The sequence below is a fragment of the Phoca vitulina genome, unplaced genomic scaffold (genome assembly GCF_004348235.1).
Source record: "Phoca vitulina isolate PV1807 unplaced genomic scaffold, GSC_HSeal_1.0 scaffold20, whole genome shotgun sequence".
In the NCBI taxonomy this organism is placed as follows: Eukaryota; Metazoa; Chordata; class Mammalia; order Carnivora; family Phocidae; genus Phoca; species Phoca vitulina.
In genome coordinates, this window is record NW_022589723.1 from 26,755,960 (window position 1) to 26,777,785 (window position 21,826).

Below are 21,826 nucleotides of genomic sequence, written 5' to 3' on the forward strand. Positions count from 1 at the left end.
TCGGCCCTGCGTAATGACGTCACCAGCGACGCGGCGGGCGGGGTCCGTGCGCTCTTCACTCCCGCACTCCGGGAATTTCTTCAGGAAACTGCGCGGCTAGCCCCGCGGAGGGGACTAGGGGCTTTGTGTTGTCCTAGAAACATCTTTGAGGTGATGAAAGATGAGAAGAGGGACAGCCGACAAGTACAGTACTGGGAAGACCCAAACAGACTTGGTTTGACCTAGGCAAATGTCTTAGTTTCCCTAACCCTGTTTCCTCATCTGTAAAATGGAAATATTATTAGCACCTACTTAGGGTTTTTTAAAGGAGTAAATGAAATAATGGATGAAATAATGGATGAAGTTGTGCTCAGCATGGTACTTGGCGCATAATAGCACCTCCACTCCATCCCCACTCCATTTCCAGTTGTCAGCCACTCTGGTGGCTCCCACTAATTTTATTTTCGTTCATTAAAGAAATATTTATTGAGCACTTATAATTTGTGTTTGGTGCTGGGTACACATAGAACTAAGACCCAATACCCTTTTCTCCAAGAGCTTTTGATCATTGGGATTCTCATTCACATTAAATAATATAAAACAAAATAGAAACTAGTAAGCTCCTTGAGAGAGATTGTATGAGTTCAGAGAGGGAGAGAAATTACTAGTGAGAGGGACAGAAAGCAGCTTTGAATAGCTAAAGATATGTATTGAATACTTACATGTCAGTTACCACATTGGGCACTTGACATGGCAGCTCCTTTGAAGACTTTGAAATATGTAGATGATGGGAAAGGGCATTCTAGAAAGAGACCAGCACAAGAAGCTGCATAAACCTATTGCATGGACAGAGTCCAGTTTGTATGCTAGCAGGAAAGCATGTTCTAAATTTTACAGTGATTTATGATATTGTTTAAAACTATGTTTACATAGAAATTATACTTCCATTAAAAATCTCCCTTGAATACAGTGACCCTTAGGTAATTTATTTTGCCTGGAATGCAAGGACTATAAAGTGGTAGAAGAAAAGGGTTTGAAAAATAGATTGGGACTAAACCACAGAATATATAAGCCAGACTTAGGATTCTGACTTTATTTATAAGAAATGAAATGCTGGGCTGGGGGGTGGAGGTTGCTTATCAGCAGAGGAATGACATAGAGTTTCTACATTTCAGGAAACTTTATCTGGCAATGTATTGAATGAATTGTAGGGAAGAGGCAGGTTAGGAGAATACTTGTGAATACTTGCAAATCAGCTGGAGCAATGCCTGGCGCTGTGCAGGTAGCATTTATTAGGTGAGTAATGTTGACAGCCTGTGCTAGGACAGAGATGGACATCAAGGAAGTGTAGAATTTCAAGTGTTGGGTAGTATCTCATAAAGCATGCAGTCAGAGAGAATTGGGAGTCCTGTCCTACTCTTTAACAGCTGCTTAAGAAATAGCACAAGAAATGTTCAAGCACTTATGCTGCTGGGATCAGCCCATGGTAGTGTGTTATGGTAACATCACCAGATATGGCCTGTGTTGAACGTGCGCTGGTTTGGTATATTTGATTTCCAGTGGTTGCAAGATGGCACATAGAATCAGAGTTTTTAGAACCACAAGGAACTTTGGAGATTATCTAGTCCAACTTCTTATTTTCCTGATAAACTGAAGCCCAGGTTGTCAAATGACTTTTCCAACATTAAATGATCAGTGATAGAATGGATACTAGTAATCAGGTCTTAACAACTCTTGCCATTACAATACGTTAAATATATGTATCCTTTCTTCTTTATGTTCTACTTGTGAACCAGAAGCACTTTAGTTAAAAGTACATGGATTTTTGGAGTCTAGCTTATATGGATTTTATCTCAGTTTTCCTGCTTACTGCCAGTGTGATCCTACACATGTTGTACCTCCTCTTTGAGCCTTGATTTCCTCATTTGGGTAATGGAGACAGTAATTTCTGACCTACAGGGTTGTTATGAGGATTAGAAGTAACATGTAAAAAGCACATTGCAAAGAGTAAATGTTCAACATAAGATAGCCATTAGTATATAGGGTTTTTTTTTTTTCTGCCTTCCAAAAAAACACAAAAACCCACAGTGGAGGTGGCATTGTAAACAAATGATTATAATACAAATAAGAAATGGTATACACACACACACACGCATACAACACATGCACACATACACACATATGACGCACACATACACACATACACATACATCGATTCTATGGGAACACGATGAGGAAGGAACTTATTCTGATTGAGACAGCTAAGGTACCACTTCAGAGAAGTTTAATTTATATTGCGTCTTGAAAGATGAGTAGGAGTTCCCTGGGTAGAGAAGGAGTTGTGGGTTTTCAGGTGGGGAAAAAGTGCAGAAATGTGAAACAGCACTGCATGTTCTGGGAAAGGGAAAATCTATTGCACCGTTGTGTTTGTGGGAAATGAAGGCCATTGGACTGGAGAGGGAGAAGGGGATCGAGTTTTCATGCTATGTTAGAGAATTTGGACTTCAGACTTTACTCTCTGGGTGGTGGAGAAACCAGCATGTATGTGTGTCTCTGTGTGTCTCCCTGTGTGTGTCTGTGTGGGCATACTTTTAAAAACAGTTTTATTGAGGTGTAATCTATGTATCATAAAATTCATCCATTTTATTTGTATCATTCACTGATTTTTAGTAAATGTATGGAGTTTTGCAACCGTCAGTCAACACTGCCAAGTTTTAAAACATTCCATTACCCTGAAAAATCCTTTGTGCCTTTTTGCAGTTAATCTCTCTTCCCACCTTCCAGCCCTAGGCAAACACAAATCTGCTTTCCATCTCTATAGATTTGCCTTTTCTGGACATTTCATATAAATAAAATTATGCAATACGGATTCTTTCTCTTGGCAGAATATTTTTTAAGATCATCCATGTTGCAGTAGGTGTATTGTTGCTAAATTGTAGTGCATTTATGGATATGCCTCATTTTGTTTATCCATGCAACAGTTGACAGACATTAGATGGTTTCCACTTTTTGGCTATTATGAATCATGTTGTTATGAGCATTTGTTTACCGATCTCTGTGTGACGTTGTATTTTCATTTCTCTTGAGCAGAAACCAAGGAGTGGAATTGTTGGACTGTATGTAAATTTATGTTTAACTGTTTTCCAAAGTGATTGTACCATTTTATTCTGTGGATTTTTAGGCAGAAGAAAGATTTGGTTTTCCATTCTTGCTAAACTGAAAACCAAACTCAGAAGTTGAATGAGAAATCAATTTCATTTTAAAAGAATTTATAACAGTAGGTACTTATTTTGAGTTTATAAAATGTTTCATTGAACCAAATTTCAAAAAGAACTCTTAAAAACAGCAACCACCTGGCTAAATGAAGTTATTACAGTTGCTTCCAGATGTGTCTTTCTTCTTGTGGACCAGGTTAAGACAGAGAAATATTCATGATCATCTATTTTTTATTAGAACCAAGTCATTTTCCTACCCTTCAGCTAATGAGCTTCCTCTGCTTGATTTGGGATGAGCTAAGCCTTGGAGAGTTTATTGTGTGGCAACTACTTCACTCAGGGAATTGTTTCATGAACTTAAAATCACCCATAAGGTCCTCTCAAAATGAGAATTCAGAAATAGTTCTCTAGGAAAGAGGTTTTGATCTAGGAATTGATTCAGAGCTATTGGGGGAAATACTGTTGCCAACAGTAGTTTGTTCAAACCAGGCTTTTCAGCAATAAATGTATTTCAAGTGGGGAGGGAATTATCATTACTCCTGAAAACCAGCATAATGCTCCGGCCCAGGCTATCCTGTTTCAGAGGAGAATGGCTAACATGTTCAAAATTTTCCACTCAGAAGATGATATTTTGTGAAGTATATTTCATAGTGTTCTGTATTACATGGTCTCTGCATTAAAAACAAACAAACCAAAATAAACCGGGAACTAACTGTTCAGCTGAATGCTGGTCTTTTATGGGGAGCCTCTAACTCTCCCACAGAAGGAGGGAGAGAGGCTGATGACTGAAGAGGTCATTTCAAGTAAGATAAGCAATTATTTAGATTCATCTTTAGAATACAGTATGTATTTTATTGGAGGGATAAAGAAAGAATGGTAGAAAAGGTGGATGTGAGATTTGTTAGGAGGTTACTATCATAATTTTGGGCGAGGCTAATCTTAAAATTAGTTTTTGTTCTCTAAGCACAGAACAATAAATAGTTGAAGCAACTTCTCCCCCACAAAGAGGAAATCATCCTGGAATTAAAAATGTTGTTTGAGAAGCCCATCAAGTGGATAAGCAATAAATGGATTGCTGAGACATGACTATATTTTACTGGAGACAATAGTCCCCCTCCTGAGGAGAAAAAACAAACAAACAAACCCAGAGGCAAAGTCAATGTATTAAGGCTAGAGATAAATGACATTAGAAAATTAAAAAAGGACTTTTCTCCAGCTCACAGCTAGTGATACAGTGAAATTACAGAGTGCCTGTTAATTTAGCAGTAGGCTTCTGCCAATATTGAGAGTCTAGGCTTGCCTTAAGAAAAGTTGAGGATCCATCAGTATGATTCTTCTGGGATCCAGGCGTGTTCTCTTGACAAAAATTCCCTGCTTCCTCCCATGTTCCTGAAATCCCCTAGGCAAGAATGTTTTTATTCTTGTCTCTGGCGACTTATATGATATTAACGGTCTCTTTTAGACCATGGCTTTGAACAGTACTGGGCCCCAAGTCCAGTTTCTTGTTCAAAAGGGAAAGTGAATGTGCTGAGCTGCATCTCAGCACATCAGCAGTTACCTTCCCCAGCACATGGTCTTTTCACAGACCTGTCATGAGAAGCCGAGGCCTGCTCTGCATTGGTCCATTTGATCCAAGGGCACATTAGAAGTGGAAGTCTAATCTTGGGAGGCTAGACTGATCTTGCCTCATGAGACAAAGCTTAGTAGTAACAGTACCAACCAAGACACACTGTGGTCAGGTCTTACTATGATTATTGCTTTTGCTTTTCCCCAAGAGGTTATTAACCTGACATCTGTTTTCCTTTCTAATTCTCCCATGAGATCATTATATACAGAATGGTAAGAAATCCCTCTTATGCTCCAGTTATAGTTCCCTCTTGAAGCTGGGCAAGTTAATCCATGATGGAGAGGTGAGTGTAAACCATTGTTTTTATCAGAAGGAGCTTAGGCATGGGTTTGGCCAAAGGCCTGGAGGTGATGGGATTTCATAACTTGAACTCCATTATTTTCATTAATTTCCAATTTCCTGAGATACTGGAATGTGGTGAATATTTATAATTATATAGAACTTGACAGTCTACAAATATTTCACATGCATAATCTCATTCTTCCTCTTCTGAGGCAGTTGGAAATAAAAGCAGGATTAGGGACTGTCACAGGAAGCAACTTCTGGGATCAGTTCAAATATTTATTTTCCCGAGTGCAAGAGACACTTAGGTATTGTAGTATGCATGTGGAGGAAAATGCCAATGCAGTTGTCTTTATTCTGACTTCAGGATATTTTATAATTTGGATGTCCTTGACATTACTTTCAAAATAATTTATGATGAGGTGTTCTGCATCATGAAAACAGTGTGATACTTAGCTGATTTAAAATTTATTAGTTTACGCCTATATAATCTATTCAAGAGGTGGTTGGGCTGGGGTAGGGCAAAGACAGCTCAGGTAAAGTCAGATTTTTTACAGTGTTTGGCATCATTTCTGACATTCCATTTTAATGATTTCCAAAGCAAAGATAACAAAGTATGGTATGCATTCAGGATTTCTCTCCTCCCATATATCAGGGCAGATACCACTAATCAGTCATGGCATCCTTCTTTGAGACAGCAAGCAGCCTGAGAATCCTCAGTTCTGCATTTCTGGTGGCTATGACCAATCAATAGATATTATCTCACAAGTTAAAACTTCTTTCTTTGACTTCTCTGATCCAAAAGGTAGCTCGATCCTTCTATACATTTCTCCCTCAGCAAATGGATTATTTTTGAAAAAGTACTGTACTACGGACCAGTACTTCCCAAACTTTAGTATGCAAACCAGTCAGGGATCTTACAAAAATGCAGATTCTGATTTAGTAGGTCTGGGAAGGTGTCCAGAATTCTGCATTTCTTTCTTTCTTTCTTTCTTTCTTTTCTTTCTTTCTTCTTTCTTTCTTCCTTTTTCTTTCTTTTTCTTTCTTTCTTTCTTATTAATTTATTTATTTATTTATTTGACAGAGAGACAGCGAGAGAGGGAAGAGAAGCAGGGGGAGTGGGAGAGGGAGAAGCAGGCCTCCCGCCGAGCCGATGAGGGGCTCGATCCCAGGACCCTGGGATCATGACCTGAGCCAAAGGCAGATGCCCAACGACTGAGCCACCCAGGTGCCCCAAGAACTCTGCATTTCTAATAAGGTCAAGGTTGTAGGTAATGTTGGTGCTACTGATCTGTGGACCACACTTTGAGTAGTAGGGTTCTACTAGCCCATTTTCTGGAGACAAAACGTGAGCTAGAAAACTATGTACAAGGCAACAACCAAGAAAAAAGAATAAAAACAAGGCAAGTGTTCCATTAGAAGCTGAAGTTTTATTATAGGATAATAGTACATAAAGCACATCTAAAATTGATGTGTTCAATGCACTTTTAATAAAGGTAATGTAATATTAAAGGTACAGTTTCTAAGTACAATATAACAACATTCATATTAGAATGAAAATCGGAGTATTTAAAAGACAACATTAAATCTCTCTTTTTTTACAGCTTGTATTTACAAAATGAATCAAAATATTTTTTTTTTAAATTGAGGACTCAATAAAATAACAAACAAATGGAAATAAGCAGACTACTGTTAGAGTGAATTGAAAAGAAAACCCAATGTAAGTGAAAAGTTGGATGATCCTCTAATAAAGATCATTAGCAAAGTTTTAGTACAATACTATTTTTAGGATTCCCATAAATGGCTTGCATTTTTAGTGTGGCAGAAAAGGAGTTTTTACATACTGTACACAAAACAGACAGCATATATTTATAGGTACAGTATTACTGTTTCCAAACTTGCATGTATATTTACAGAAGGCTGAGTTCGTTACTCACAGAGTTTTGTGAAATTTGTGTGCTTAATCTTCAAGACCTACACACAATTAGAATCAGCATTTCATGTGGTCTTTTTAAATGTGGCTTTAATACTTGATTGTAGAAGAAATTGTTAACCATAAGGCTTGACATACTTTATAAATTTACCAAAAAAAAAAAAAAATCCCAGGAAAAAATTTTAATTTGGGCACACTTGTCATTTAACAATTATCAAATGCTGACATGTGCTGGCCATCGTGTAGACACAAAGAGATACAATCTCTACTCTCAGGAAGTTTAGGATACTAAATGGTGCTTAAAGAACAAAAATAAAAACAATAGGTTTCAATCTCTAAGTGAAGCAATAAGGAATGACGTGATTTGTAGTAAAAGAGATTTCTCCCTAAACTGTAGCCAATTCACTTCAAAAGGTTAACTATTAGCATTCGCTCTCATTAACCACATGATTGCATTTATAACTAAGGTAACAGCAACTCTTCCATAAAAATGGAAAATGTCTAGAATTGTGGGTAAATATGCAGTGCATGGAAGCCAATAACCATGGCTTGAGAATTTATCACCTTCAATTACAAAAAGTGCAGTAAACAGAAACATTTGCTCTATATTTATAAATTGCTCAAAAATCTTTGCTAAAGATCTTACAAATTCAGTAATATTACAGAACAATTCTAATCAATATTTAATAAGGTTAACTACATCCTTAGTTAGATATTTGATATACTTTGATTTTTAACAATGCCAATAGGTCTTGGGAGAAGAGGTGAAAGAGTTTAAGCTCATTATTAAATGACTTTTAAAACGAAGGTCTTTCACTCAGTTCATGGAACTGGGTTGAGGTCATATTGAAACAGAACGTCCCTTGTCAAATTTGCTTTCTGCCATGATAGCGGATGTCTCCATGCTTCTCATGGCTCAGGTAGGAGGGGAAAGGTTTATTCTGCCATCAAGCCACCAAGGATATTTTATAGAAATGCCTATTATCTATAATAGGAGCTAAGTACACAACTCTGTCAGGTGCCAATAATATAATTCCTTAGTAAGAAAAAAGAAATATTACTCCATTAAACTAGAGTGTTTCTTTAGATCTCGAAGGCCTGGCAAATTATTTTTCAGCTCAGGAGATACGGTATAAAGCCAAGTAGCAAACATAAAGTAAATGCTAAGTTTTCATATATCCATATTTATAAACAAATTCACCCTATAGATGTCAAATATCCATACTAAGGAAGTAATTTTATCCTAATTAAATACACTCTAGAATAATTTATATAATGATATTATGTATTTAAAGAGAAAAGCATGTCCCAAATCCAGCACTCTGATACAGCTGCTAGTTGGGAACAGGTAGATATATATTTATGTATATATATATACAAATATAGAGTTATACTCAGTGAAATTAACAAGACCCAAAGGTGGTATTGTCTAGGAATAAAAGGGACTTTTTTTTGTTCACAAAAGTAACTTATCTAGCACCACACATCAGAAAAACACAAAAATAGCACACTCTAGTTCTAAACAGCTATGTCTAAAATAGATTATATAGTAAAACCAGTATTATACAGCATATTGTGGATTTGATAAACAGATAAATATTTGCACTGAGTAGGCTGTTTATAATATAACATTTTCTTATCTATACAGAATGAAAGCCCAAAAGTTAACTGTATAGAGATGTGCAGAACAACATTAAATATTATGACTTAAAAGCAGGGACAAAGGTAAATTTGAAAGAAGAGTAAGAGAGAAAATGTGTACAGGCCATTACAAGTTCTTAAGTTAATAGTAAATAAGGAATCAATTGCTCAAGTTGAAGAAAGCAGTAAACAAGAGATTGCATTTACATGCAGATGTCTAAGATTTGTATTTTTTTAAGTCTATGCACAAAAGTCATTTGTTTTATTGCTTGACATTCAGTTATGGCTAGATTATTTAACCTATTTTTTTTTTTTTTGTACTTTGGAAACAAGAATATTGTTAAAGGTGCCATAAAAATGGACAACATTGAAAACGGTTTGCAAATAAACCACCTAACACTGCAGTTCTTTATACATATTAAAAGCCTTGTCTGGGGTTTGTCATATGTTAAATATATTTAAACTGGGAAAATATGTTGTAGCTTGAAGCCTCCCATTGGCCCAAACATCCAATACAAAAACACATCTCCACAAAAGGAGCAGGAAGACAATACAGGTACATTTAAAGAAGCAGCCAGCTAATGTCCTAATGTTTAAAAATTTACCACTGTTTTATATGAGATTTCAAACCACTGTGGATAAGAGAATTTTGGATTCAGGAAGATGTGTACAGTACATACGGATTTTTTTTGTGTGAAATCATATTCACTATATTGCTCGAGAATTATCTGCATTTACATATGCAATCTGTTCAATAATAACCAAGTTCCTAGAAATAGTTTTCATCCACATTAAAGTAATAATGAGTGAGAAAGGAAACACACGGGACACTGGAGAGAATTTATTTGCTCTTAGAGAACAACATAATGGTGTGTGCAGTGTGTCAAAGCTAATAGCAAGCTTTCATTAGTTCTCAGAAGGAAAAAAGTAAAAGAAAATGTGGCAGACACACTAAATGTAAACAGCAAACACGGATTCTATAGGCATCTATTTAAAATATTCATATTCACTTTCCTAACATGCTTTCCTCCATGTTATATTGCATTGCTGAAAAAAACATTGTTCATTTGTTTTGAATATTCTGTCATTCATTTATAAATAAGTAAATGACTGAATGTATTTATTGCTCTAAGATCTGAGGGTCTGGTTAAACATGGAGATCCCTCCATCTATATTTCCTTGGTATAAAGCCAGGCTTCTGGATTACTTTAAAAATTATTCTGAGAGCCTGACAAAACTGATCTTCCTTACACAAACAAGCAACTAACCCAGAAGTGAAACCGATCGCTTTGTAAAGACATTGTTGTCAGCCTTCTCATATCTTAAGAATAAACAATAATAGGAAGGCCTCTTTAATAATACTAGTGTTTAGGGATAGAATGAAGACTTGTATCATAGACTATTAGCAATAGGTCAAGATTTACTGTTGCGATTATATTTCTGTTAATCTGATCCATAGTATAAAGTTGTTTTTATAGGGTTCTGTTGTAGCATATCTTTATAAGATGTGGCAATCACGTGCTACAGTATGTGAAAATGTCAATAACCTGTTTGTGTGTGTGTATATGAATACATATGAATATATGTATATATATATGAATACATGTATATATATAGGTGGAGAGAGAAAGAGAGATTTCTGCATTTTCCATAGTCTTTATTATCAAAAACAACAAGGTCAAAGTTTCTTTTTCATCTAAACAACATGGAAAGTTTTCCCAAATTATACTCTGCTATGGTAGTAAGAATATATGTAAAAGCTTCTTCTGAATGTGTATTCCAGGTATGGAAGAAAAGCCAACAATTATACTGAGGTTCACTGACCTTATGAAAATACATGGAAACATGAGAACGAAGCTATATTGCAAAAATGTCAAATGTAACCCTAAAAGCCGGCCTGTGGCGCTGTTACATAGGTGGGTTTTGTTTGTCTTTAAACATTAGCTCTTGTATTAATTCAACAGACGAAAACTGTAAGTGTAGAAGTAAAAGAACTGTGTTCCATAAAGGGATTTTTTGGTTTGCTTCTAGAGAACACAGTGAAGATAAGTTATTTGCTGGCATTTGAAAAAAATGTGTTCAAACTTTCACCTCTTTTACTGCACTGATAGGCAGGGATCTTGTCTCATTACTGGTTTAAACAATTTTTTGCATACCATGTAGAATTGGAAAGTTTCTAATATATAATGCTATGAATATATTTAGCATGAATATTTTAATTATTAGAAGTAAATGGAGTAGGTAGGACTGCACTTGAAGTGATGCTCTCTGTTGGTATACTGCCTATTGATTTATCTCGCGAACATATTGGCATAACTTTATACTGCTTTGGAAGTTATTCAACATTTTTAACCACACGGGACTGAAGAACACATACGTTTTTGAACTCAACAAAATGAGACGATAGTGAAGAGTTTACACACACACACACACACACACACACACACACACAGGCAATTCTATACAGTTCACTTGTGCCTTGAGGGATAGTATCATTATCACTATTATTAATAATAAAAAACACAATTTGTCCCAGTAGTACTGGCCACCCTGTTTGAAGAGTTTTAGAAGATCCCTGAGCACATTGTTTCTGACTCTTAACCCCAACTCCAAAGTGATAGGGCTTCTATTGTTGATATCAAGATGGATTGTCATTCACAGTAAGTCAATCATAAGGTGCTTATTTACCCTTTTTTTTCACCAATCAGCACAAAGAACTGTCAGAAAATAACTTTTTATTATTATTATTATCTTAAAATAATAGCACTGGAAGGACACATGATTTAAACAATCAATGTTTGAAAACAGTGGCTTTAGGATTATTATCTGGCTGCCCCTCAACAATAACAAGTGATTCAATCGACATTCCTTAGCCAAAAACAAAAGGCAAAAAACAAAAACAAAAAAACAAAAAAACAAAAAACCAACCAAAAAACCAAAACTGTACAAATATGTATTTTTTTCCCTGAGGGATCAAGGTACACCCGCAAGTGCTCTATGTACATATTGCACTAGAGAGGAATGAAGAACATGTGCAAAAAAGCAACAATGAGAGAAGCTTACATCCTACTTAAACCTTTTCATTAAAGATTCTACTAGGTTGTTTTGCATTTTGGAATGTCGGAACACAAACAGCTATTCCTTAGTCTAAAACTAAAAACACATATTTCTACTATGGCACATTCAATGAAATAAAAAGTTTTCCAAAGACAGATAGACAAATTCCATCAAGAAAATAATACAAAGTTTGTTTGTTTGTATTTTTTTTTTTAGAAAATTACATTACTTTCTTTCTTTGTTTCACATTACAAAATCTTTTTTTTTTCTTTACACAAATCACATTTTATTGCAGGAATATTTCAAGTGCCATCAAATATTTATAGAAGGGTTAAAAAAATAGAAGTCTCTCTAAAGTGGTCCAGACAAGGCTTTGTATAGAATAAATCTTTTTTTCCCCCATCTTCTAGTTTTGATTTAAGTATTTTGAATACATTTTCTTTTCCATTGACACTTAGTAGCCTAGAAGCGGTCCGACACACGCACATCATACACACGAAAACCACACACACACACACGCGCGCGCGCGTGCACGCACACACACACACGCTCCCTCCTCACCTGGCCCTCAGCCCACCCCCATATGCTCACAGAGATCTGGGTATCCACACTCTATAAAGAACAACCAAACTTAGAAGCAGTGTCTTAAGTTATATTTTCCTTAAGTTAGGAAGGGTGAATTAGGATGCTGAAGACTTTTTAAAAAATCCATAGCTTTAACGCAAATTAGGATGCTGAACACTTAAAAAAAAAATCCATAGCTTTAACACAATTTGCAAACTGTCCAAAAAAGCACTTTCATCTGCACTTTTGTTTTCATTGTGACCAAGGCCAGGTTCTTCAGAATATGCCACCATCTGACACCACTGTAACCAAAGGTATTCAGGCTTCGTACAAAAAGCCTTATGTACCCTCTATGAAAAAACTATATAAAAGGGATCATAGCAGCTGGGATAACAATGATGTGATTCCATCTTTAAAAGACTACTGGATATTTAAGTTTAGGAAACTTTAATTATAAGAACTCTTAAACAATCATTATTCTGTATCACCAAGTAGTTTGTGTCATCACACAGGTGTTTCTATAAGAAGAAAATAAAAACGCAAAGGTTTTCACATCCTTTTCTATAGGTCAATTTTTTAAACTGAATTTATTGTTTAACTTCAGATCCCAACTTTGATCCAAATAATGGTTGTTCCCTCTGTTCACTGAGCATGCCTCCCCTGCTCTGTCCCTACACTGGCAACGTATTTTGCTCTTAAAGTCCTCACCTTGCTTTTCTTTCAGAAAGACCTGGTAGCAGCATCATGTCAATGTATGTTGGTTTATTTTAAAAGCAATGTCACCATGTCGTGACGACTACTGAGATCAAGCATCTTTTTTTTTTTTTTTTTTTTTTTTTTTTGCATTTGGTACATGCAAAATCCTTTCTGGGAAAAGGAATTTCTTTTAAGCTCAACATTATGCTCTCTCTCACCCTTAGAGAAGTTCAATTAACTCTTATCACTTCACAAATGGACACTGGAATTCGGTTTAGTTGCTCTTTAATGCGCTAGCACCTGAGGCTGGTCATATTCAGAAAGCTTTGGTTAAAAAGAAGTTAATATACTCTAATAAAACCATCCCCAAATTTAGTGACTCAGAATGACAAAAAACAAAAAACAAGAATCAAACCAAAATAAAAACACACCATTTCCCCCCTCCCCAGGAGAAACAATAGGAAAAAAAAAATGGACAAATAAATAACTGAACTAAGCTTGGTACTCTTTTCAGAGTATAAATACTATTGATCTTTAAAGGAACTATGCTTATTTAAATTAAAAAATTTGATTTAACCCTTCTTGCCCAAATATAAATACTATATGCTGATAGTTAACCTCTCTATATAAACACTCACATAAAGTTTAATATACTTGTAAGAAATTTAAGTAAATATTACTCTCGTCTTCTATTTATGGTTAAACCCTTACTATATTTTTGAAAAAAAAATTAAGATGTTATTTAGGCTTCATACACACTTCTGTGTGAAAAATTCCTTCCTCTTTTCCAAATCCCCCAGGAAACAAGTCAGAGAATCAGTTGGAGTTAAAGCCAGAGTAAAGGGCTCTGGGAAGCCCGTGCTGTGATCCACGTGACATCAGGAGCCACAATTCCTAGGGAAGATTCAGGAGGACCCTGGTGGTAGAGACACTTTCTCTGCCATAAAGGCTGCCTAGAAACTCCCACCTTTATGCTATGGGAAGATGTTCCCTTTTCTGTATAAACATGGTCTCTCATGTCAGACCAGAAGTTTGAATCCCACCCCGACTGACTAAAATCATCTTCTAATGCCTACGTTTCCAAAGGGCACTTATTTTTAAAATATGTGCACGTGTATATCAGACTGTTCATTCTCCCTTCCCCCGCTGGGAATTATTAAAATAAAAAAACCCTCCAAAACATGAAATTAAACAAAAACATTCAATATTTCTCACCTGAACACAAAAGCCAAACAATCTTCTAAATATTTAATAAAATAAATTACAGTCCACAGTTTTCTAGTGAAGACAAATACAAGAGTAAATGTTTGCGGCTAGCATCAACTTCACTTTGAATGCTTAAAATATTTAATATTTAAATAAGAGAAACTGGTTCAGTGTTACATACCTCCCTCGCCCTTCTATCCATTGTCTGTGAAATATGGAGCGCAATATTCTAGAATTATAGCATCTAGAGGCAGCTCGTCTAGAGCTAGTTCACTCTGAGATATACTCTTAGGGTTCCTAGATTATACCAAGAACATAACCGTTCACAAAGTAAATGCTTCATGTCCTCACACGGGCAGTGTGTGTTTGCTCCAGATATAATCTTTGGGTCCTTCTTATAATAAAAGCTGAATTCCAATAAATATTTGGGTTACTGATTTGTTCTCAAAGCATAAGAATTCCAAGTGGAGACTGAGTCCATATAAGTACTGAATTGTGTGAAATGAGCCTCCCCTCCCTCCCCTGCCTCCATGAGGTGGCATTTAAAAAAGCTTTTTTTAAAAAAATAATGTGCATGATGGTATAAGTCCATAGCACCAATCGATCATTCAACTTTGTATGAAGCATAAACACATCTATCCTTAAGCTTACCAAGAAGCAAAGTATAATTTAGGGAGAGTTCCATTTCTAATTGCGAATGAAGTGTAAAAAAAAAAAATAATAATAATAATAATCCACATCGTGATTTCTAGATATGACCAGCCAGTCTTTTCAAAGTCATTTGTAAACAGCAGCATAAATACCTCCTGACGTTCCTTCCAAGCCTTCTCAGTTAAACTTGTGTTTCTGGTGCACATGCGACACGACAGTGAACACGCTAGCATTTCATTTAAAGAAAAAGGTGCAAAATGAAAGTGCCTTATCAATTCAACAGGAAAAGCTACACCAGTAACTACATTTTATATTAATTAAAACAATATATAAACAATATCTCTTTTAGCTATATATAGTCTTCATGCCCATTTACCCTGTAATATATTATAATGCTATTGTTGCTAGTGCTATGGACCCTTTTCATACCATCCTGCTGACTGGCAATAATCGGTGGAAAAACATAAAGACTTCCTTCATGAAACAAAGAGCAAGTTGTGCAAAGTCAGGCCGCCACCTCCGCTTTGCACACCAGGTACCGATTATTGCAGGGCTCTCTGTTGGTACCAACAGATTGGTGACTCTGCAGAAAGTCTGTGGGCAGTGAGCTACAAAGAAAAGGAAATCCTCCCACTTTAGTACCCTCCTACAGTTGTAAACAGAGGTCAATGATCAAGAAGTTGAGACAGAAAAAGGGTCCATATCTGTAGGCATAATGGAAATCATATGCATGAGAAAAACAAGTTCAACTTTTATTTGTTTTCATTGTTTCCCCTCCTTTGCCTGACCCCGATCACCAAAAGATGTGCAGTGTGTTGGCGCTCCAGGTCTGTGCAGGGCCATATAAAGTGTCTCGGTTAATTTTGTTGTGGTTGTTTTTCATGTTTTGTACTTCAGACATTCTAGAAGTGCTTAGGTGATACATTTACCCATCAATTTGCATTGCTGGCTCAAATTCTGAAGTGAACAACTCCTTGTATAATGGAGGAAAATGAAGTCGCACAATGTCTGGGTATATTGCTTTAAATGCCATTAGCTTTTCTGTATGTCGTCCACATAAGGCTCTTAATGTAGACACCTTGCATATTAACTGTAAGTGGAAGAAAGGACACGTTGTGAGGGGAGAACAGACATAAGCATCAAAAATCAGGGAATCTGGATGATCTTTACAACGTTGTTTACAAAGGTGAAACACACTCAAAGCTGCTTACGTGTTCTGCCCAGAAGGAGGATTGGTAAAAACAAATTTTAGGCATATCATGGAATACCAGGTATACATTAAATACAAATTTGAAGACAAATAATACAATAATCTGAAAAGATGTTCATGAGCAAACGTGGCAGAGGTGAGATAAGAACCCAAGCGTCTCACCTCCTTCTCCTATTCCAACATGCTTTCTGCTCTCCCATCCCCAACCCTGCCCTCCACCGCTGTGGAGGAAGAAGACATCTGGTGACAAAGAGGACAAGGAAGCAGTCATGGGCAGGTGAGGTCACTGCAACTGCAGATAAGCACGTCCCCTACATATTTTATGCAGAACCATGACTAGCCAACTCCAATGACAACGAGTTTCTTCTTGGAAAGACCTTGGCCTGGACAAACCAATTCTGGGTCTGAGTAAAAGGCTCAGAAGAAAGAATAGTCAGAAGGCCTGGATGGAAGTCTCAGCATTGACCATTTACCAGTTGAAGACAGTAACAGCCTGAAACAATGCTTTTTAAACTCCAAAACACTGTACAAACGATGTATTACTTCAGCCAAAATAATCCTAAGAAACATGTTTGATGGATCTTGTCCATGTGCTAGGTGCTCTCCAAAATGAAAGAACCTAACTGTATCCTTGCATTGGGGCAAGAAGATGGAGAAGAAGGTAAGGGTCTGGAGAGTTCTTTTGTTTTCCATTCCTGCCTCAATCTCTCATTGAACAGGTGCAAAATAAAAACAAAGCAGCAATTAACCCCCAACTTCCCCTCTCTGACCTAATCTAGCTATCAGAAGAAAAGAAAAGAAAGCAGGAAGAGAAACCCAAACCTCTCAAATCCATCTTCTTGAACAACAAAACACATAAAATAGTCTAAGAAAGAATAAGGCTGATTTTTCAAAGACCAAATACATACCACTAGTGCTAGCACTGAAGAAAATTAGCATATTTTAAATTGACATCCTAATTAGATTTTTATTGCAAAAGGTAATAATTAGCAAAAATGAAGCCTTATGCTTTGAATACGGGGCAGTAATGGGAAATTGATGAAGAAAATACAAAAGTCACTTTCTGTTGATTACTAATGAATGTAATGGAAATAGAACTAATATTAGAATATGTGATTATCCTGCTTGTTTTAGTCCTTCATAACTTCCTCCTTCTAAATTTGAAGATTCTTTCTCTAATTTATATCAATGCAGAACATTAACTCTGCTTTATGCACAACTTAGATGGAATAGGAGGAGGATTTCCAGAATGTATTCACGCTTAAAAAAAAATTTCTACCATTGCCCTATTATTGCAGGACACTTCACAACCAATAATGGTAAGTAGAACTTAACCTGAATTTTGGCCCAACCAAGTTTTTTGAAATGGAGATACTTCTTTTTTTTCAGTAGCCTATTGCTTATGGATACCTCTGGGGGCTGGTAAGATGACCTCTAAGGGTGGCTGGCAGCAAGACCTGTGGCAAGGGGTAGTTCAGGCCATGCCAACTGGACACCTTTCCCTCTTACCTTTGTTAGTATTCCATCTTCTCGGTGATTCTTCTGCAGGACATGTTGAAGAGCTAGCTGAATTTTCTGTTGCAGTTTTTCAATTTTTACCTTTTCCTGCAGCCACGAGCGATCTAAACATGAAAAATGATACTTCTTAGTATTTCTCCTACGTGGTATCGGGACACCCCAATTCCTCCAGACTCTTAGACACAGATTATTATGCCGCAATGCAAAATTAGAGAACAAGAGGCCAGTTTTACTCCTTGTTCAAGATTTGCTCCTAAAGCAGTGAAAAACTGATCTACGATAGAGTGGTAAAGCTTTCCATTTTTACTGATACTTAAAGAAGGGGAGAGTCCTCTCCTTCCAAAAGGATAGACATTTAAATCTAAAGCCATACACAAGGGCAAATGAAACCACCATGGATGCTCAAATCTTTCTAATAAGTATATTTCTGGATGAAATACTCATAGCAATCCTGCTAGCCTTTCTGGCAAATATGAAAATTGCCTTATAATGCAAGGCAACTAAAATTGTCAAGAGCATTCCAAATGACTTAAGGGTTGTGAATTTGGTCTTTATGTGTAAGAATGCCAAACAGAAGACAGTAAATTTGCAAAACAGATTATCCCCAGGGGGCAGTACTAGTTGAAAACATAGATTAAATTCAGATAAACTTGTGGATGACATCCAAATGAATCTTAAGAAAAAGTAGGATGTCTTAAAAACCATGTTCTTTTGGAGATTTGTGTTAAGAAGGGCAACCCTACTCTCCCAGAGCATTTCTCATGATATCAAGAGGTTAATTGTGGACTGGGTTTTACTCAACTTTCATTTTTTAAGATTGTATCAGAATGGCATGAGATCTTCTTAAACGGGTACATGTATGTGTTGGGGGTTGAGGGAGGCTTGCTGTTTGATAAAACTTAAAATTAGATTCAATAAGGGTGACACTCTCTCTTGGTAGGCACCTGAATATTCTATAGCCATTACAACTTATGTACCTTGTAGAAATTCTTTACCTGGACAATTTTTAAAGCATTTCATTGTTATTTGGTTATCTTACCTGCTGACATTAGTACAAATGCAGAAAATAATGCAATTTCATCTTCAGTCAGGTGCATAGAACATAAACTCTTTCCAAATTCAAATACAAAGCTAATAAAATCTTCACAACCTGCCAAAGTTAAAGACAGTTTAAGATTTTGGTTATTATCCTTGGAGAAAAATATGGAATAAGGTGAAGAGGGATCTAGTAGTTGAAGATCCAAGGAGATAGGAATAACATTTCTACAGTTTAACAGTTTGAAATCTTAAAAGAAAAATCTGTTTAGCCATCATCACTATCACCACCATCCTCACTATTCAAAATAATGAGAGTGAACTTTTGTTGCAAGGTTAGCATGCTATTAGGTACCACTCTAAGAGGTTCCTTTGGGTACCTTATTGCTTCACAACAACTCTATGAGGGAGGGATTATTAATTAATTATTCCCATTTTAGAGGTGAGTAAACAGATTTGGAGAGAAAAATTACTTAAGTTCAGACAGGTAGGAAGAAACCACCTGAAATTCAAAGCAAGGCTGCCTGACTTCAGGACCCACAATCTTAAACAACAGACTCAAACATCTACAATCTAACTGAGATGTTACATTCACTGATCTTTTTGTTTTCTACTCTATCTGATCTAAGCCACGCTTAAAAAATGATAACCAATGACACAGTATGGTGGTAAAATCATTATAGCTATTACAGAACTGAAAACATAGAATGTGAAAGTCCCATAAAATACTAATCCATCCTCAAAAGATTGGTTAAGTTTGGGGATGCCTGTGTGGCTCAGTTGGTTAAGTGTCTGCCCCTAGCTCAGGTCATGATCTCAGGGTTGTGGGATGGAGCCCTGAAGTTGGACTCCCTGCTCAGCAGGGAATCTTTTCCTCCCTCTTCCTCTGCTCCTCCCCACTGTGTGCATGCTCTCTCTCTCTCTCAAATAAATAAATAAAATCCTAAAAAAAAAAATCGGTTAAGTTTGATGTCTACTCTTTCAGATTTGCATATTATGTGTATGTATCTAAATGGCAATGAGCTTTCCTAAAGCATATAGACCTTCTGTCGTTTAACTGTTTTCAAAATCACTTAACTTTATCTTGGATACTGTTTCATTCTTCTTAGTGATTATATCCCACTTTATTTAAATTATAGAAATCCAAAATAATTTTTATAGTATATGTCAGTTTCACTTAGCTATATTTTATTTCTTTGATATCTACATTTCATTCTTATTAATGATTGTTATTTGAGAAGTACTCTTTGCTTGATTTTATGTATCAAATCACATTCTGTAGTTTATCTGAATAATTTATCCTATGAAAATCTGGTTCTTAAAATCTGCAAGGGAACTGGAAGGTTAGACAATATAAATTTCTTCGATTACAAACTAGATAAAACAAAACACTAAACCTTTCAATGTACTATAAACAAAAACTGTTTGAGCTGTGTGAATTTTCTTCAGCGACTATAAAGTAACATAAGCATAAAATCCTTTAATTTTTGTTTCCAAATAACAGTTTCCGTTCTGTTCAGTTAGCTCTTTGGTGGGGCTCCCGTATTTTCCTATGGCCCTGATTTAAAGACAGAGCACCCAGATTTCCTTACCCAAGGATTTGAAGACATCGGGGCTAGCATATTTCCCATCAAAGTACACGGTGTTGTTCTGAGAGTCGAAGGCACGGCACATTCTGATAAACACCACCTCTAGAGAACCTAAGCGAAGACAGAAATGGTGTGGATTTTCTTATCATGGTGAATATTTATCTATTGTGAAGGCATTAATGTAGGGACCCCCTTCTGATTCAGCACAGTGGGGGCTGTCTACTCTCAGTCACATCAGCTCTCTATATTTAAAGGGGCACAGTTCACTAGCGTAATTTAGGATTTATGCTGAAGCTAACTAAGGCCTGTATTCCTGAAGAGAGACAGGGTTAAAATTACTTCTCTGGCATTCTTCTGTCTTGCAATAGAGTCTCAGGGTTGCCAGGAAAACATATCAATTCATATTTATTAAAACAAACCAAGAAACCAGGGGTCTTCCTTTGAGTTCCACAAATAACGTTCCTAACAACTTACTGTTACCTCCCGAGGGTCTGGAGTGATAGAAACAAAACACAGGTGATGGTAAGATGGGGGAATGCGGGTGTCCTTCAAATTAATCATTTCACTCAGAGGAGAAGCAAAATGGAGGGAATGTTGCCCACAGATTGCTCAAAAACCTTTAAAAAGGACTCAGTTTCTGCTAAAAGAAACCCGAGCTATTAACACTGGGGGAGAACTGTTCCCGACACCTTCCTTACCAAGCATTTCTTTAATAGGCGGGCGAAAGCAGGTGAGGAAAAGACCTCAAAATTCACTTGCAAAGCACATACCTGCTTTGAGAAGCACAATTTGATCATTTTGACACAGTTCCATAAATCCGTCAATGCGTTTGGCAAACTCCACCACGTACTGTATCGCTTCTGTGATTTTGATGGCGCACAACTGCCACATCACCTCCCTCTGCTGCGGAGGAGCAAACGCACGTCAGCACACGCGGTCACCCACCTCCCTCTGCTGCGGAGGAGCAAACGCACGTCAGCACACGCGGTCACCCACCTCCCCAGTACAGGTGTTTCAACTGCCCCTGTTTTGTCAAAGCCTTCCTTGGAAATGGATTCAAAAAAGCTAGAGGGTTAAAAATAAACGTTTGGGTTATAATGATTGCTTCCAAGTCCCTTTCTCATCTCCTCTGATTCCTCCGTTACCATTTTGGTGGCAAAGGGACGGGGGAAGATGTCATGAGCAGGTGAAAACATGAGTCAGAAAACCAACACATGCCACCGCTTTACCCGTGGGCCTCAGAGAGCAGCAAAGTAGGATCTTCTTTTGAGCCATTATTTTACCTTGGGGAATTTAACACCACTTTCCTGGGGATAAGGAAGAGAAGGGGAGTCAATTACATTTATTGTGCACCTGCTTCAAGCTAGATGCTGTATGACATCCTTGTCTTTTTTCATTTTCCTGTTTTCCATAAATGGACACAAATTCTCTTAGAGGTTTCAGAGCTAGGAGGTGTTGGAGCTGGGATGCAAATCCCAGCATTTCTGACTCTGAACCCCATCTCACATGCCTGGCTGTTTCTTACTGCTTTCTGGTTTCCCTTTCTAACAACACTGGCTGGCTGCTGGTGTTACCTGTTATCTCAAAGGCAAATAAAGTGATGCGTTGCTCTTCCCCAACCTG

General features: G+C 36.9%; 1 protein-coding gene across 2 annotated transcripts in view; it reads right to left on the reverse strand.

Annotated features, from left to right (window-relative positions):
- Positions 1–7,526: 7,526 nt before the first annotated feature.
- The window catches only part of RORA (RAR related orphan receptor A), a 704,001-nt gene continuing 689,701 nt past the window's right edge, over positions 7,527–21,826 (reverse strand). For both annotated transcript variants that reach the window (XM_032417115.1, XM_032417116.1), the window contains 5 exons: positions 20,974–21,106; positions 20,207–20,314; positions 18,619–18,729; positions 17,571–17,683; positions 7,527–15,941 (listed from right to left, as the gene is read on the reverse strand). In XM_032417115.1, coding sequence (XP_032273006.1) covers positions 15,777–15,941; positions 17,571–17,683; positions 18,619–18,729; positions 20,207–20,314; positions 20,974–21,106 — 630 coding nt within the window. In that variant the 3' untranslated portion in view covers positions 7,527–15,776. The remainder of the gene's footprint in view (positions 15,942–17,570; positions 17,684–18,618; positions 18,730–20,206; positions 20,315–20,973; positions 21,107–21,826) is intronic.